Raw genomic sequence first — 18,709 nt, 5'->3', positions numbered from 1 at the left:
TCAAAATTACTGGGTTTAATATCTTGAAGTAGTGAGATCCTGACTCATTCTAAGGGTGTACTTTTTTAATATCTAGATGACTGACTTTAAAAGACTCTGAATGAGGCCCCTCTCAGACATAGTGCTCCCCACACTCCTGTAAGCTACAAGGCAGGCCACTAGATGGAGGGTGCCAGCGAGATGCTGACAGCTTAAAATCAGTCCAAATCACAACATGAAGAGGAAGGACAAAGGAAGAAATAGGAATTGCAGTGCTGTTCACATTGTCAAAACTGCCCTGCTGCCAGGGGGTGCTTCTAGTCCCAGTGATGGAAGCGAAGTGGATGCACACTGTTACGGGTTTATGAAATTAAGCTGAATAACACATTTAAAACTTCACATATGTAAAGAAGTCATGGACTTGCTTGCTCAATTAAATCCATCTTTGAGTTTATTGATGTAAAGCAGACAAAATTCTCAATTATGTTATATGAAAAGTACTTCAACTATCATTCTTAAACTTGTGTAGCAATGGATCACATAAACTACACCCTACAAACACAGCCAGAGATTCCTCAGGCTTTTGTTCCCTAATCAGATTTGTTATATTCATTGAGTAAAAAGGTCCTGTCTAAACTCATTGCTTGAAATGCACTGATTAAAAATAAGAGTAAAAATCCAGTGTAATTTTAGTCCAGAGTGAGTCACCCCCAGCCACGGCTGGACAGACAAAGCAGTGATGAAGCTGAAGAACAGTGTAGTCATAAGTCACAAGACTGCACGGAAGAATGCAACTGCTCACCTGGTTTCACAAATTATCATTGCTTTAAAATAAGCAATTTCTGCCCCAGAGGAGGGCTGGGGGCAGGATGGCAGCAAGGCACTTCCACTTCTTGTTCCTCTATGCAGAAACTCCAGGGGCAGTGCAGGGCCAGCTATGGAAGTGCTTTTTTAGGTCGAAAGGAAACAGTGTAGGAAGAGGCTTCTGTGGACCATGGGGAAGAGCCTGAGCTGGGCAGGATGGAAGGGCATCTGTGGCCAGGAGAGTTTGCAGATGTGGCAGCAAAGCCAGAGCTTGGGCAGTTGAAGAGTGTGGCATTTCTATTCAGGAAGAAGAGGCATTGGTTCAGTTTTGGTTCGAAATACCATCTTTCCCATTATCCCAGATTTCTGGAATACTATTGCAAGGCAATCTGTTAACTTGGTACACTGCAGGAATCCAGAAGCACCAGAACTTGACAGAGGCTCATATTGTGCCTCACTTGCAGCACCAGAGCTTATCAGATCACATGTGCTGGGACAGAGCTTTGCTCTCTTTCCATGGCAGAAGCTCCCTTTCAGTCTTCACCTACTTGGAGAGAGTGTGTGCTTTCACACTGTGTTTAAACACCACCTGGCTAACATGCAGGGACTTGTAATGAGATGATAGTGAGGCCTGACTTTCCAAAAGCTCAGATAAGCACAAAGACCCCAGTCCAAAGTACCCTTCAGAGATGGTACTGTTTTAGCTGAAGTCCAGGGTTCTCCTTTCTTCCTCAAAGATTTTAAAGTGCTAAGGGAGTACCCACGTTAGAATAGTCACTATTATCCCTCTTGTATGTTTTCATCTACATAATAATTTTAGAAAGCTCTGCCATGCTATATTGAGAGGAAAAACCTAACATTTTATGAGAGGGAGTTTAAAAATGTGCACCTGGAAAGAGATCCTGAATGTAGACAGATCCATAATGCCCAAGTCTGTGACTCATTCCTGAATAGACTAGAAGCTTAATATGGAATTCACTTCAAGCCTGTATAGGCTCTGACCCCACACCGTCCTCTCAGCTTTGTTTAAAGGCTCCCTTTGAATTACCTGAGCAGTTATTAGTTACTTAACACATGAGCCAAGTAACAAACTGGGCCAGAGAATGACCGAAATCCAGGCACTGTTACTGCATTCTATACAATCAGGGTCAGAGGGAATGTTCAGGAAAATATACCAGAGAAGCAGTGCCCTTGGGATGCTTCAGAAAGCTGTGCATTATTAGCAGGTTTTCTTCTTTCTTTGTGGAATCATCTAAGATACAACCTCCTAAACGCAACAGCTGTGTCCTTTTTTTAAGAAAATTCTTTTGTCAGATCTCTGATCCCTGGGAACCTCCTCGAATTCCAGCACAGCACCCCTGCCCTCCCTGCACCCAGACTTTGTGGTAAGCACATTGCTCTCACCTGAAGCATGGAGGAAAGCCTTATGCCATGGAATGGATAGCTGCTGCCTTCCTGATAAGTCGCTCTGTCATTGGTGAATTGGGTCTCACCACATCACGTTCTCTCAGGAGGCACCTGAGAAAAGAGAAGTAGGAGAGAATCAGGACATTCATGGGCACAGCATCAGTTTTCCTGTAAGATCACCAGCAGTGTCCTTGTAAGAGGACATCAGTCCATAAAGACCTGTACTTGAGGCACCGATTTCCCTTACTGGATACACTGGACCTGGGCAGGAATCCCTTTTAGACAGAACGTCATTGTTTTCAGCACTGGCAGACTGAAAACGAGCACCCAGAGCTCAGAGGGCACAGAAGCATCATTTTGCTATTGTACCCAATTGTAATGCTTCAGAGAGACCTCAGGAGGGGAACAGGCAAGGCTTCCTACTGTCCCAAGGATCCATTCCCGAGTGCCCAGGCAGAGCCATGCACTGTGTTTCAGCAGAACCCAGTGTGGGGGATAAACCACACGGACTGTTCTACCAGGCAGGGCTCCTGTGATCTGCACTGAGCAGAGCACAGCTGGACGTGCCAGAGCACACCTCGGCTGTCCCAGGGCAGATGGCAGCAGCAGGACACACTGGAGCTGCAGTTCACACAAGTTTAGCAATCCATAACCTACACTCATGAAGAGGTTAAGACAGAACCATTTGAAAATCAACTACCCTTGACCAAATACAGATTATTAATCCAGGTTGCAAGAGTGTACTTTTGGAATTGAAAGCTATTGTACTTTTTATCCTGGTTAAACGCTTCTACATTTCACATAAATGGCTGCATATAATTCTAGCTTTAAATTTATTGGTTTGAGTATACTCATTACTTTTTACTTTTAGTAACACTACTACTTCCACAAATATTTTTCAGGGAAAACACTCACCTTGCAAGGTTTCGTTTGGCCTGTGATTTAGAATTTAAAGCAGCATGAATCAATAACTGGCTGAAAACATCCCTCTGAAAAAAAGAGTCAGTAAAATACAAAGTAATAAGTAATTTATAATGTATTGCCGGTTACAATGTCTTGTTTACCAAATTATTAAATCCACAGAGAGGAAACATATCAACATTAAATTAAATAGCTAACCCTGCTAGTAAGTGTTTGCAAACTGGATTCAGTCACAAGCACAGTTCAGCTTTCACTTTCTAAGAATGAAATGTTTTTGATTAGGTAAGTGCCTACTGGAGGCTCCTGAAAGGGGATTAAATCATATGAAACAGTCTTTTCTTGTCTCCTTTACCTGGGCATTACTGCCTCCCAGTTGGATTAGCTGATAACGGATTGGGTACAGCAGGTCTACAGCTTTGTCACAATTTCCATTTTCAAACTCTACAAAAGCCTGGCACAGTGGCAACCCCAAACTAGGAGCCAGGGAAAGCTGGTGGTCTTCACAAGGTGCTCTGTAGAATGAAAGAGTGGGTAACTTCCATAAGTCAAAGCATAAATATGTGGTATTTCAGTACCAGTCTGTCACTGGCACTCTTCTTTTTTAACTGTACAAAGCCTGATGTTTCAGGTCCTTGACTTAGACCATATCCTTTGGTGTGGTTATATTACTTCCACCTTCTTGTTACTCATCCATCAATCAGTTTTCATTCTCCTGAATATACCCACAAAAGGCACAAGCCCAACCCCTCCTATTTTTGCAATAAGCAGTTTTGCCTAAAAAAATAAGAAAACGGCAGCTTCTTCTGCTGACCTCACCAGAACATGACTGCTTTTTCAACAGAGACAAAATGCATCTGGGGTATCTTATATATTCTAAATTTGTGAGAGATGTAAATTAATCCAGTCATTAATATAATCCCTTCATCTCACTGCCTGTTTTCTCAAATAATGAAATTAAGCTTTATAACAGCTAAAAACATACATCTGTATTATTACAAAAGGCTAAACATGTAGGCAAAAGGAAGCACTGGGTGAAAGGATAAGTAGCATATAGAACACCTATGTTCATTAAAGCTTCCCTGATGTGCAGTTTTCTACATTATATACACTGACATATAAACTTATATAAAGATATTTGCCATTTCCTACTTCAGTCAAATCAGACATATTTAGCCTTGCTTTGAGTGTTATTTGTTTTTGTAAGTATTCTTAAAAATTACAATGTTCTTAAAAACTGCATATAGTCAGGAACAAATAGTGCCAATTTCAGGATCTCCTTCCTACTTTTTAAAGAGGAAGGAATAGATGCTGAAACAAAAGGGAAAAAAAGGGTGGAAGGGGAAAGAAATTGCATTTAAAGCACCTATAAATCAACCCCTTAAAAAATCATGGCAATTAACAGTCATTTAATACATAAGGGAACGAAATCCCCCCATAATGTGTGATCCCACTGAAAGGAAATAAACAACAACTGTTCAGTTGGTGTCCACGACCTCAGAGATAAAAGATTTCTGCTTAACAAGCTGAGAAACCCCTGTAGCCGGTAAGTCCAAAAATCAGTAGTGATACGGATCTCCTAACTGGAGACTGGCCTGCTTCAACCAGATGTGCCCCAGTGACGTGCTAAAGCAGGGGAGAGCACGTTGTAGTGCTTCAGCAAGCCAGAGACATCATCGCCCTCAAGCTCAGAGGGCAAACTGTTTATGGAATCCGACACTATAACTCCTTTGCTTACTTGGCAAGTTCCTGAAGAGTTGTTAAAAGCTCCTGGGTAGTTTTCTGGTCCTTGGCTCCAAGTGAAGACATCAAGAAGTGCACATCATTGAACAGAAGAATGTGATCTTTGGTGTGCTTCTTCGTGAGTGCGAGAACATCCTTCCACCTGTCTCCAAGCTTTACACCTAAGAGCAAAAATACTTGTCTCAATAAAAATGCTACATGCAGAAGCATGACTTTGCAATGCACTTCAGTCACTAAGTCTAAAAAGCATTCCTACAGAACTCAAGAAAACACACCCTGACGTGGCAAAATGTGTGCAGCAATGCTCAGCTGCAGCTGTATTTGGGAGGAGAGTTTATTGACTGTCAGGAGCTTAAAGCCAATATTTTACATTGCATTATGTGAGCTTCTGACTTTATTATGAGTGCTCATATGTCTTCTTGGAAGTGATGCTCACCATGAGCCATCTGTAGCAACCAAAAGGCAGTGTGTTAAGATAGATTTAACAAAAAAACAACACATCTTAGTGTTTTAGCAGAACAGTGTGAAAATGATGTCTGCCCATCGTGGCCCCCACCATGAACTCTAATGTATAAAACACAAGCTTAAAAAGTTAAGGGGAAATGGCACTGAGTTAGGGAGTACACAAAGCCAAAAGCTAGTATGCCACACTAGCTATTTCAATCAGGATCAAAAAAGAAAGGCAAGATCTAACTGGAAATTTACCTCAAGAAAGCGCTACAGTTTTTTAGAGGCTTATGCACTTGATTGCTCAGCCTCAGATCTCCAGGGACAATAGAAGTGAATTTCTCAAAGAAGAATTATGTGACCTATGCTAGCTTGAGCTGACTGCAATACCATACTGGCATGGAAATGGAAGCTCTTGGGAAGAACAAGCTTATGGACATTATTAGGAACTTTACATTGATGCTTTTCTCAAGAGCAGAATTTTCTTCTGAAACACTCACGAAGCTTAGCTTTGTAATTACACTTAAATACTTCCTCAACATGCAAGGCAGGGGAGGGGGAAGGGAGAAGGAAAACTGCCTTACAGTTATAAAAAAGAATCCCACCTTCCAGCTGGAGCCTGTACAGCATGGAACGTTATCGACCACATCCAGCATGCTTCCACTCGCCAGGCACCGCGGAGCAATCTGCAATCACAGGGGCTCACAAGCTGGCCAACTGATGTGCTACTGCAAACCTACCCATATTATCAAACCTTCTTTCACAGTACAAGTTTAATGTTATCCTTCTATTAATTCAAAATTACCTGTTTTGTAATAGTCCTAATTGCATTTTTCCTGAATACAGGAATTTGCAATGTTAACATTCTTATTGCTTTACATGTTTTCTCAGTAAATATGGAGAGTCACCAAGGTATTTTATTTTTCCAAACTGTGCCACAAATATTACTTCACTTTGTCAAGGTTAGTTGATACAGATCCGCCTAGCAGCTTTCTTAATGCTTTAGTATTTTCACAATCTTCACAACAATGTGTTATCTAATTTGATACTGCTTATTTACAGAGACTGTTTTGAAATCCAGGCAGTGGACTTAGTACCTAACATGTAAAACCAGTTTTTTGTTACTTGACTTTATAAGAAAATTATTTTACACCCTTTTAAAAAGCACAAATAAGAAACATGGACAGAATGGAAACCAGTACCACTGTAGCTCTTTCAAACACTCAAACTATGTAACACACGAGTCCTTGGGGCATTGCACCCAAAACTGTTGAGAAGCTGTTTCCCTAAAAAGCTGTAATGACAGATGTAAACAATACATGTACATGTATCACACACTGTGACAGGTTTCAATCTCACAGAGAAGAAAGAAAGCAAGCATGAATCGTGACCTTAAGCATGTTCTCGGTAAAGAAAAAGGCCCCTACTCACATGATTGTCATAAATTGTCAAAGCAGCTTCATATTCACCCTGGAAAAGCAAACAAGAACTGCATGGTTAACATGACATGATCCAAACAAACCAAGTCAAAGAAATCTTGAGGTACTGAAAACAGGAATAGAGTCTAAGTAAAACCTGGATTTACAGGGCAAAATGATCAGTATGTTGAGAGTTTGTTTAAAAAACAGGTTCCAATACTGCTACAAGTTATTCATGAAGGAGAAAAAAAAACAGGTATTGCTTCTCATTCTAGTGTTCCTTTCAGGGATTTTTGCAAAAATTAGTGCATCCACAGTGCATGCAAAGAGGTGGAGGAAAAACAATTTAAGCCGCCATCAAAGAACTTGTGTAGACAGAAGCTGGCAAAATAAACAAACTACTACTGAGAATTAGGCTCCTTCTATGCTACTACCACTCAAAACAAGCCAGTTACTTTGCCCTCTGGGGAAGGGATGCTGCCTTCTCAAACATGCCACATTTGTCTCCCTATGGAGCTGAACCCCACAAGTGCTAAGTATTAAATTCAAGGAAATTCTGCACTGCAACCTGACAGGTTGCGTAAAATTGCAACCATTTTTGAAGGGTTTCAATAATAAGAATTAGTAACATTAATAACATTGGCAACCCAATTTAGAGCTTACTGCCTCATTTTTATAGTCAGCAAAATTTTGGGCCAGATAATTGGTATCCAATTTGCCTGAGACTTTTGTTAGTTTTTGTCTGAAACTTAGAGATCCAAGTTCATCTTCCTATCAAATAACTGTTCTAAATGTAATTAGTGAGACTATTTGATTTTCAAATGTGCAGTAATTTCACAATAATATTTCAACATTCTAACAAAGATCCTGGAACTTTGACCACTGCAATTAAAACTTTTCAAAATATTTGTAATAAAGGACTAACTTTAGTTAGTGTGGCATTGTGCTGTTTTATAAAAACAACTCTTCTAAATAGCTGAACCCCCCTGGAGATGTTAGGTCTGCCTTTTAAACAGCATTAGATGATCTATCTGGACCATAAAACACCTGTATGAAAATATCTCATACCTTTTCAATGAAGTATAAAGCCCAGTGCCAGTAATTGTGGCAAGCAAGCATATCACTCTTCTGAAAAAAAAAAAAAAAAGAAAGAAAGAAATGATGTACAAAATAACTCCCGTTTTAAATTTATGTAGTCAGATTTTTGTTTCCTTCTTCAGCAAAACTGAGTATTTACTGAGAGACAAAAGAGACAATCAACTGGCCAGGGTACATTTGTCCTTGCAGCTATTCAGGGAGACAACTCAAACCCAAGGCTTCCCCCACATCATTTTCACTCAGATGCCTCAGAATTCACCCTTCCACAGCACTTTTTTTTTTTTTTATAACAAGAGTAAGATTTGTCTCATCTAAAATTTAGGCATCTTGTCTGAAGTAACCTGGACAGACAGTGGAGAGAGGAGGATATGTAGGCCTTACGAGGGCCATTCATTCCTAGACACAGAGGATTCACTTCTTAAACATGGGGTTACCTCACTAAATAAAGCAAAACCTTTTTACTGCTCCTAAGTTTGAGTTCTGAATAAGATTAAACTGCTAATAAGAAGTGGTCTTGTAGGTAACTGAAATAAATCAATAAAAGCAGGCTTTGGGATCTCAACCACAACAGCTCAGGAGAAAAACAATTGCCATTTTATAATACACCAGCAGAGAGGTCTCCTCTGTAAGATAATTTGATTTGTACTGAAATATAACTTAAAAAACATGGCATCTGGGATTTTTTTTTTGGGGGGGGAGGCTGGAGAAACAAACAAAGTAAAGTACTCTGTAAGAAGCCTGCACAAAACCTTACTGGGAAGTAGAATGATGAATTAAAGCAGCAGAAGCACAAACACTGTGGCAGTATGGACAGCTGATCCTGGTCATTATAAGAAAATAAATAAAAATTTCAAGTTACCAGGCCAAATATAAGCAACTTTAATACAGACCTGCTTATTTTCATTGCATTTTATAATGTTCTGGTGTCCGTGATGCTTAAGATGAGAGAGGTTGTACAAGAGAAGCAATGATGCCATTATGACATGACAGTGCCAGCTCTTACAAATCTTTAATTGCACTGGTCAGGCATGAAGGCACAGTAGCCAGTTCTACTTACTGATCTTGCACTTGATTTTATTTGGATAAAGAGTATAAATCACAGAGATGTGCAACTATTTGAAGCAGCAAGAGTTCAAAAAATCAATCAAAAAGTCACTGAGGTTTTCAAGGTATCATCTGAACTGTCAATTCCGCTGCATCACTGTTTCATTAAAACTAACATATTAAAGAACAAAATGCTTCCTGGGAAATGACAGATGTGAACTTCAAGCAAGGGTTTTCTGCCTGCACTTCCAATGCTTAACTTAAAAACCCAAGTCTTCCTAGTCTCATTATCCAGCCCTGTTCTTTGGGTGAGGTGAGCGGTTCAGTTCAGATGACTCTCAGATAGACTCTCGTGGGTTCTAACAATTTCAAACCTCACAGACTTCTGCTCTGAATATAACAAACTATCATTGGGAAAGCACATGCTGTCCAACACAAAACTTAAGCTTCATTTTGCAGCAAAGGACTGTATGACAGACTAATTAACCTCTTCAATACTCTTGGTATATAAGGTAACCGGTACACAAGAAAGTAATTAGTACGCTAGAAAAGAGACAAAAGCATCATTTCACTTTACAGCTGATCTCTAAAAACCCTTCCCCATCCAAAGTAAACAAGTATTTAGGAATCTTCTGAAACATTTGCCTGTGTAATTTCCCACCTCATCTTAGGTCTCATGAGGAGATTTAGCCAGGTCCCTCAACTGACTCTCGGTGCTCGTCTCAGTCTAAGCAAGAACCTTGTGAAAGTATCAGTGATCACTTTACTTTTATAACCACACATAAATCACATACATAAATCACAAGTTTCACATCTGATGTTTCACCTGCCTGCCATGGCCATGCCTCTATGAGATTGTAAAACACCTGCACAGGTCCACCAGGAAAAAGAAACAACATGTGCATGTACAAACCCCACACTTACTGAAAAGCAGTACTTTTTAGGCTATTCCTAGCTAAAGGAAGGCAGAGGACAGACAGACTCGGTATGAATCCTGGCCTACTGACACATTTGCCATTTCTGTAATCTCAGCAGCCATACTAATGATGACTTACAGCGGTCCACAGTATGTGTTCCTCATAACATGCCAATTTTTCCTGCCCCTTGCTTAAAAGCTGCATGGATAATAACAACACCTCAAGTGAGGATTTCTTCTAACATGCAAACTCTGTATTGCTTGTACATGTTTGCAGATAGGAAGGAATTGCATGCAGAGGACTCAAGAACTTAGCTACAGGAGTTAAAGAAGACCTAGAAGGAGCTTTTTTAGAGATGCCACAAGAATGTTTACCTTCCAGTTGGTTTCTGTTTCCTTCATAAATTCTAAGCCTTTCTTCACATCTGCTTTCATTTCATTTACATGAGCTATAGTATGGACAGACCATGCATCTGTCTGATTTACAGCCAAAGCCTATGAGTGAAAAACAGGAAAACATGATCAACCTTACAAACACGAACATTTATCACTGCTGATCTACAAACGAGCGACTACTTTTTACTTTCTGCATGTCAGGTACATCCCTGTACCACTCCAACTAACCACAGCCTGGAAGTCTGAGTACTCAGCCAATTCCTCCTCCTTGCTCCAACAACTCCCACTAGGCTCTAGGCATTTTGCAAGGTTAGTCGTAAACCCAGTAAATGTTAAGTGTTAGTTGTGACTTCCAGCAATTTGATGGAAGTTTGTCAAAAACACCCGTTAGGGATTAATTGCATCTGAGACTCCTGTAGGACAGAGCTAATCCTGTGGACTGGAGAAAGTCAAGTATAATTACTATCTTCATAAAAAGGAAACAGGCTGGCTAATACTGATGCCCAGGACCATTGTACAGTTAATTGTTCAATAATTCAGGAACAAGCACCTGGGACAAAAATGGAGGGGGAGCCCAAACAGGATGGATTGCCAAGAACAGAATACATTGAGGCAATCCAGCATTCTTTAACAGGAGCAAACAGCCAGTCTTACACAGGGGAAATGGCAGATGGGCTGATAGATGGATTTCATAGGGGTGTTCTGGCCCCATCTGACATGGCAGGCTCATAAGCAAGTGAGGGAAATACAGTCCAGCTGCAACTGCCATGGTGTGGCAGAAACGTGAGAACAGTTACCAGCAAGTCTCATGAAGCTCTGTGAGCATTTCCTTGCTGAGCTTTATCTCCTTGCTACTTCAACTAACACTGGGATGACAGAGAGAGTCAGTTCATGGCATTGGCACAAACCACCACCCAGCGAGAGGGACTGTGTTCGAGAATTCTAAAACCTTTTAGCACCAAGAGCAGGCAGTTTACCTCACGGGCAACCTCCTCAGCACGGTCAAAAAAGTTTGTTTCCACGAGTCCAAAAGAGTAGTAGCCTTTCACATAGCTAACAAAAGGGGGGAAAACAGCACATATCATGCATTTATAACTTAGACTTAATCCAGGACTGAAAAGACATACTAGAAATAGCATCTGACTCAAAACAGTCCTTACAGTGCAAAGTTACAATGAGAGTTCAAGCTTGCAGGATACAGAACTGCTAAGCTAGTTCTCAGAGGAAATGAGTGGTCCAGAGACACCAGCATGGGAAACAGTAACAAGATGCACATCAGAACAGACATTTCCATTTTTGGATGAGATGGAACCAAGAGCTGCACAGAACAAGCTACTCATCTCCATAACAGCTGCAAGATGCTGAATTAGAAAGCTGGAAGTGAGACAGTGCTGTCACCAAAGTTATCTGAGCATCTCAAAGGCAACCTTTCCACTTTTTCCAGTGCCCACCAAATCATACATAAAAAATATATATAATAAAATAATAGAAGTACAGGAGAGTACTTTTATGTGAAGTGGCCCTTTAAAACTGGTTATAAATCATCCCCATTAAGCTATAAAGGTCCAATGTAAAGGAAAATCAGGGATGTTATATGCTCTTACACATATGCCTGATACAGTCATTTTAAGAAATATTGAACTGCTACTCTACGTGCAGATTTCTGGATGGCAAACACCACAAGGTAAGTTTCTGCTTCTCAAAATATGTGTTGGGGTATTGGAGGGACTACTAAAAAGTGTGAGGATGTTGTACGTGATCATGCATCAAGATTAAATACTGGGTTTTTTCATCAATGTTCAATTCATCAATTCATCTGTAATTCAGCTCTCCATGCCTGTAAGTTTCAGGGTAAGGTGTAGTTGCCAGGTTTTTTTACTTCAGAAATGCTTGGCATATGATTGTTCTCTGTTGCTTTACAATTAAGTGGACAACAGCCAAAACTTTTGTAGGATCATGTCTAGAAAATTCTTAAATGAAACCAGCATATTGTAGTTGAAAAGAACTAAGTTTTAGATTTCTCTGAGTTGAGGTAACACAGCTGGAAAAATGATACTCCTGACACTAGACTCTGTGCCATAAGGGCACCTCACTGCTACATCTGCATCCAGTCTGTATTCTCTGCACTGTTCCTGGAAGAAATAAGGAGCCCAGCTTGTGCTGGATATGGAGGGAAAGCACACTGGTATACAGCAACATGCAAAAATATTCAGAAAGCGTGTGGATCATCTATTCAGCTGTCTCTAAATGTTAAATGTATGTCTTAACTTACAATGTAACACTAACTTTTACATAACATTAAAATCTTTCAAATAATAAAACTGGTCTTAAAAAGATAATTTAAAAAATTATGCCAAATTAGCTTTTATTAACTTTTCACTTGCCACAGATTCAGATTATCCTGAACTAACTTTTGGAAACTGAAACTTTCAGGACTGAACTACAGAAATTTTTAAAACTGGCCTTCCTGTCAGTCTTGGCTGTAACACCTGGTTTTATATATTTCCAAATTTTGTTTCAGAACCGCACTTTGGTATCCTAAGTTACAACTCCTTTCTTCTTTCCACTGATGTGCTCTATGACTCACAATGTGAGCCCCAGGTAAAAAAGTGGATCCATGAAGCCTGAGGAAGTTTTGCCACTGCCCTGGGCAAGGATGCAGTTTTATCCTGGGCGTCACATGTATTTGACAGCAGTGAGACACAAGCTCCCTTAAGAAAAATCCCTCAACAACAGTGTCAAGAGGGACACTGGAGACACGTTCTGTCTGCGGTCGAGCTTGATTCACTTCTAAGCCCTTGGGTTTTGTCTACATGTCTGATTCCAACAGATCCTTTACTTAGCTGTGTCTGAACTTAAAAACCACAAAGTATGTGCACACCAGGTGAAGAGCAATTTTCAAAATTAAGCACGACCCACCTGCTCAGTGGAACATCAGGTGTCCAGAAAGGATAAACCCGGGCAACAGAATCTCGCATCTGCACCTGATATCCCAGGTAGAAATAAGTGTCATGGGAAAATTTGAGGGCTAGCAGGTCAGTTGGGTGTCTCTGCAGAATCTGTTCCCACAGATCACAAGCTTCTGGAAGCTGGCTAGAAATAAAAAATTATTTCCATTGCTGAAAGAAAGCACACACACCTGCTGCTACTGTTGGTTCTGAGCTCCCACTATGCTGAAAAATAGAAAATTCAACACCAATGACTTGTTTCTTCCTTGAAGGAATTTTTAGTCTTTTTTAAAGTAATAATGGCATTATCTTTGCTTCACACCTTTGAGGAATCTTTTGAAAGAAATGTCCCTGGGTTACACTAAGTCACTGTAACGCACAAGGAAATGAAAGAAGCTTAAGCCATAAACCTGACGATTTTCCTACAGGGTTGAACAGTTCTTACAGACATCTACCATAATTAATCTAACTTCATATGTGCAAAGACAGCTTCCCTCTCCTCCAGTGGGAATCAAACCCATAGTGACAGGGCTTCAAGAGCTTCCTCTTTACCTCTGCTGAGAAGTACGTGAGATAAATCCATGCTCATCCATTTGTTTGGCAAACAATGAATGGAAGTGAATCAGCCCGCACTTTCTGCAGTGCACACAGATTTATCATATGGAATGAAACCGCGAGCTTCTGCAGCACTTGTGCTGCTCTGGTATCTCCCTGTTTTACAGAGGAAATACGTTTTGACATAGGAAGACAACAAAGAGAAGAAAAGTCTGTTTGTAACTTTGCTCCTGTGCACCTGAGTCTGGACCCTATTGTAGCCAAATACTTCCTTTCCTATTTCTAAACCACATACTCCACTGATGGATCTATGACAGGTTTAAAACATGGAGTGGTTACTGCTAGGAAATGGTGGCAATAGAGCACTTTACTCCTACAGTGTAGTGTTGCTCACTAACTAGACGGGGCACTTAGAGCCAAGAGAGAAAAGCAGGAACACCTGTGACATCTCACTCCGATCCTTTGCTAGATGTCAGCCAGTGTCACACAGCTCCCACTTCCAACCACCGCTTCCGCCTGTGGTAGCGAAAGCCCGTCAGTCCCTTGCACAGGCTGACAGTGGACTCACCCCCTGGCAAACATGTCCAGCGCTGACACGTGAAGCTTCTCCCGCTCAGTCAGTGGCTGGGACTCGGAAAGTGCCACCATCGTTCTCATGGCACGGTCCAGCTCTTTGTCGAGTCGCACAGAGCTTCCAGTGCCAACCAGCTCCAAACCATTAGCGATGACATGTCCCATTGCTACAGAAAACAGCACAGCAGAAGCTGAGCTCTACAGCATCACCTTCATCTCCACATTACACAAGAGGAGCTGAGAATTTTAAGCCAGACTGACTTGGGGTCAGAAATCCAGAAAGTCTCCCAAGCCTAAAGTTCTTAGACGCTTTTCATGAAAAAAAACCCTCACAAAACCATCCTGCCTGCTCTAGATTCTGAGGAAGCTTCACATTACAGAATTCTACAAGTCATCACCTTGCCCCTGCACAAACAAAGTGAGTTAACTACCAGGACACCAGGTATTACCTAGTACTTCTCATGCTCAGAATTAAAGGTTATACTCACTAAAATTTGGATCCGCTGCTTTTAACTTGGAGAGGCATCCCTCAATACCTCCAAGGCTCTCATTATTGGTCCAAGTTGCATACTGTAAGAGAGACAGACCAAGAGAGGTCTGAGGGTTGAGAAATCTTCTATGACACTGGGTTTCTTTTCTTCCTCCCAGACATTTAAAATTCAAAAATAAGCAAGGCAAATGACTAAAAGACAAACATTGCATTCAGACAGGTTTAGTGCAGTAGGAAAACAGAAAAACTGGAGGGTTTTAAGACAGTTTGGTCACCAGCAGGACCAATGACCCTGGATTTCTGTGTGCTTTTATGTCAGCTGGATGATTTAGCAGTGTCAAGTGTCATGAGCACGTTGGCTGAGGCTTTCACCACAGCATCTGGCACAGCCCTCTGCTACGAGGGTTTCCTGCTGCCACCTAAAAGCTGGACTCCTGTGGTGGCCTGACTTTGAGGCTCTCCCAGCTGACAAGAAATTTAAATGTCAGCTACAGCAAAGGCTGTTTCATGCTCGAGTCCCTGCACGTCACATTTTCTCCCACCTTTCGGTCATACCTGTGTCAGCGCAGCATCGAAGAGCTTACAGGCTTCATTGCTCGTCGTGGACAGGACAAGTCCAGCATCCCGCCAGGCCTGCACAACAAACAAACACAAACCTGCTCATTTTACACCCTCGTGTTCCAGGCTACACTGGCAGATGTTCAAAGTGATGGGTGTTTTGATGTTTTCATCAACTATGCTGTTTTAAAGAGAAAAGTTAGAAGGACAGTGTGAGCAGACACAAACCTTTTGTTCCGTTGCAGTTACATCCCAAGACTCAACTAGTTGGAGCTAGTAGTGAGACTAAGGAAGCAAACAATTATGAAGTGTAATAGAAGATCTCGGTGGGTTACACATCTCATGAGAGAGCCATTCTGACTTCATTACAGCTGTTGACCAGTCCCTCTGCTGCAGGCACACCTCGTGAGAAGTAGAAACGTGGTAAAATAAAACTCTGTTCTTTTATAATGGAAATCAATACCTTAAGCAACTTGCAGACCAAACAGCCTGGCAGAGCAAGTCAACCAAGTCACTGGAGTTAACCAGTAGAAAATTTGGACCACAGATTTCTATGACAAGCCTTACAGAAGTAAGAACATGGGCAACAGATAGAGCTAAAAAACTAAACAGAATTGGGCTGCCACAGTTTCTAATAAGCTAACATGACTGAAGCACAGCATCTTCTGGCTTTACTTTTACTCCAGTCCACGGAATGTAGAGGATAGACACACATCATAAAAACAGACCTGGGGCAAGCCAGTTCAGACTTCTCCTAATGGGGACTTAGTTCTTCCTGATGCTGCAAGAATTCAGCTGGTCTCATTCTACACTTTAATGTATTTCCTGGCTATAATGACCCAACTGTCAAAAATTGCTAGCAACCTGGCAAGGACATCTTTGTTAATATATCCTAAAGCTTTTCCACTGTGATTGGATTAAAGGCTCACATTCCAGCAGCTGGAGCACATGAGGCTTTGAATTACAAGCCTGAAAGAGTAGACCTGAATATAAAATTACAAATTTTCTTTACAATTCACACTATATCCAGAAAAGGAATAAAGTGAAAAATCGAGCAGGTAGCAAGGTTAGGCTTGCTACTTACAGGCTACCTTCCATGGTGCCCTGCAAATTAGGCCAGGAGCCACCCTCAGCACCAGTCATCAAAAACAAGCTCCATTTGGAGCAGGCTGTGTGCCACTGCCCATCTTACACAACAGCTTGAGATCCTTGCCCAACAGAAAATGATGTCCTGTTCCAAAAAGATTTGTTAATGCTGATTCACAGGAATGGAAATGTCTGTGAGCATCAGAACAAACCAGCAGAGCAAGGGTTAGTGCAAAATGGGCCTGCATCCATCCCTAAGGACACTGCTGATCTAGCTGAGGTACATGCTATTTCCAGCCACTCTAGAGAGCCTCTGTCCTGCTACAGCTACACCCTGCACATCTCACTCCTCCAGGGAAGACTCACACTCTAGCAACAGGACGATGGCAGCAAGGCTGCATCACAAGGGATGCCACTCCTCTCCCTGTCAGCACACCAGGACAGTGGGCTGCAGTGAAGAACCACCTCACAGCAGCTGCCGGCTCCTAAGAGACATAAAAGACGTGCTACAAACCTAATCTGCCACTGTCAACCAAGAACCAGCTATTGTGACTAGAGAGGAGCCAACACGCCCTGTCCTCTGGGTCGTGCCCAACGGGTCCTGCCCAGACTACTTGGGACACTCATGTCCTGGGGCTTGTCTGCACTCAGGTATCAAACTGTGACTAGGTAAAAATCAGCCTCAAGAATCTATAAAGCAATTACCAGCTCTCCTTCCCACAGAGCCTGCCTTTGACCTCTGTCACACTGATCTCCCACATCCTTCCTCTTTAACTCCAGAAGAAACCCTTCTTAATGATGCCTCTTGGATGAGAGAGCTGTGGCCTTGGCTCATCTCACTGCTTCTTGGCGAGACCAAAGCCTTGCCCTTTCCCCACTCTAAGATTAGACTTCTGTCACGAGATCTAGTGACCATTTATTTGTATGTTTTTCCCTGCTAGAATCACAGCTGGCTCTGAGAATTGCGCTCTTTGCATTGGCACCTCTTGTATTCCTTGTGGGGCAGATCCCCAGGGCTCTGGCGATCACGCACCCATCACAGTTTCATGCAATAGTCAAGACTTCTTACTTCACCTGCCCCTGCCTAATCAACCAAGACACAACAATAACAGTTCATCCGGAAGAAAGTGCGTAAACGACTAATCAGTAACCAGCACCTGCAGGTCGACATCGGACCCTTGGACTTGAGGCTGGTTTAAAGTTAAGCGAAGGCCTGACCCACTTCTGCTGCCCATGGAAAGAGCAGGAGGGTGCCGCGGGACCCCTGCCTGTAAACAACACCCAGAGATGTTCAGACACGGCTGCACCCGGCGGAAAGGACGGTGGGCGGGACGGCTCAGCGCCCGCAGCGCTGCCCCTCAGCGCTGCCCTCACCCCACAGCCCCTCAGTCCCCCAGCGCTGCCCTCACCCCACAGCCCCTCATTTCCTCAGCGCTGCCCTCACCCCACAGCCCCTCAGTCCCCCAGCACTGCCCTCACCCCACAGCCCCTCATTTCCTCGGCGCTGCCCTCACGCCACAGCCTCTCATTTCCCCAGCGCTGCCCTCACCCCGCAGTCTCCCATTTCCCCAGCGCTGCCCTCACCCCGCAGTCCCTCAGTCCCCCAGCGCTGCCCTCACCCCGCAGTCCCTCACTCCGCACTCCCTCAGTCCCCCAGCGCTGCCCTCACCCCGCAGTCCCTCACCGCGCAGCGCTGCCCTCACCGCGCAGTCCCTCACCGCACAGCGCTGCCCTCACCCCGCAGCCCCTCACGCCGCAGCGCTGCCCTCACCCCGCAGCGCTGCCCTCACCCCGCAGCGCTGCCCTCACCGCGCAGTCCCTCACCGCACAGCGCTGCCCTCACCCCGCAGTCCCTCACCCCGCAGCGCTGCCCTCACCCCGCAGCGCTGCCCTCACCCGGCAGTCCCTCACCCCGCAGTCCCTCACCCCGCAGTCCCTCACCCCGCAGCGCTGCCCTCACCCCGCAGTCCCTCACCCCGCAGCGCTGCCCTCACCCCGCAGCGCTGCCCTCACCCCGCAGCGCTGCCCTCACCCCGCAGTCCCTCACCCCGCAGCGCTGCCCTCACCCCGCAGCACTGCCCTCACCCCGCAGTCCCTCACCCCGCAGCGCTGCCCTCACCCCGCAGTCCCTCACCCCGCAGTGCTGCCCTCACCCCGCAGTCCCTCACCCCGCAGTCCCTCACCCCGCAGTCCCTCACCCCGCAGTCCCTCACCCCGCAGCGCTGCCCTCACCGCACAGTCCCTCAGCGCCGCCATGGTCCCTGCACAGCCCCGCGGTCCCTCGCGCTGGGGCCGGGCCCGGCGGGGGCGGGGCCTCGCGCGGGCGGCG

The 18,709-nt window shown here is 43.6% G+C and overlaps 1 protein-coding gene across 1 annotated transcript; it reads right to left on the bottom strand.

Annotated features, from left to right (window-relative positions):
- Nucleotides 1-408: 408 nt before the first annotated feature.
- TTC38 (tetratricopeptide repeat domain 38) lies at nt 409-18,681 on the bottom strand. Its single transcript, XM_032687183.1, is given in 16 exon segments — nt 409-1,080; nt 2,188-2,301; nt 3,106-3,179; nt 3,464-3,623; nt 4,847-5,012; nt 5,904-5,933; nt 5,936-5,984; nt 6,730-6,768; nt 7,785-7,844; nt 10,150-10,269; nt 11,148-11,223; nt 13,090-13,263; nt 14,242-14,413; nt 14,735-14,816; nt 15,292-15,369; nt 18,613-18,681. Coding segments are annotated over 15 exon segments (1,398 nt in total). The 5' UTR covers nt 18,637-18,681; the 3' UTR covers nt 409-1,080; nt 2,188-2,207.
- Between the last annotated feature and the right edge of the window lie 28 nt (nt 18,682-18,709).

The sequence above is a fragment of the Chiroxiphia lanceolata genome, chromosome 5 (genome assembly GCF_009829145.1).
Source record: "Chiroxiphia lanceolata isolate bChiLan1 chromosome 5, bChiLan1.pri, whole genome shotgun sequence".
NCBI lineage: Eukaryota > Metazoa > Chordata > Aves > Passeriformes > Pipridae > Chiroxiphia > Chiroxiphia lanceolata.
Note: the sequence above shows the minus strand (reverse complement) of the source record. Positions and strands in the feature narration are given on the sequence as shown.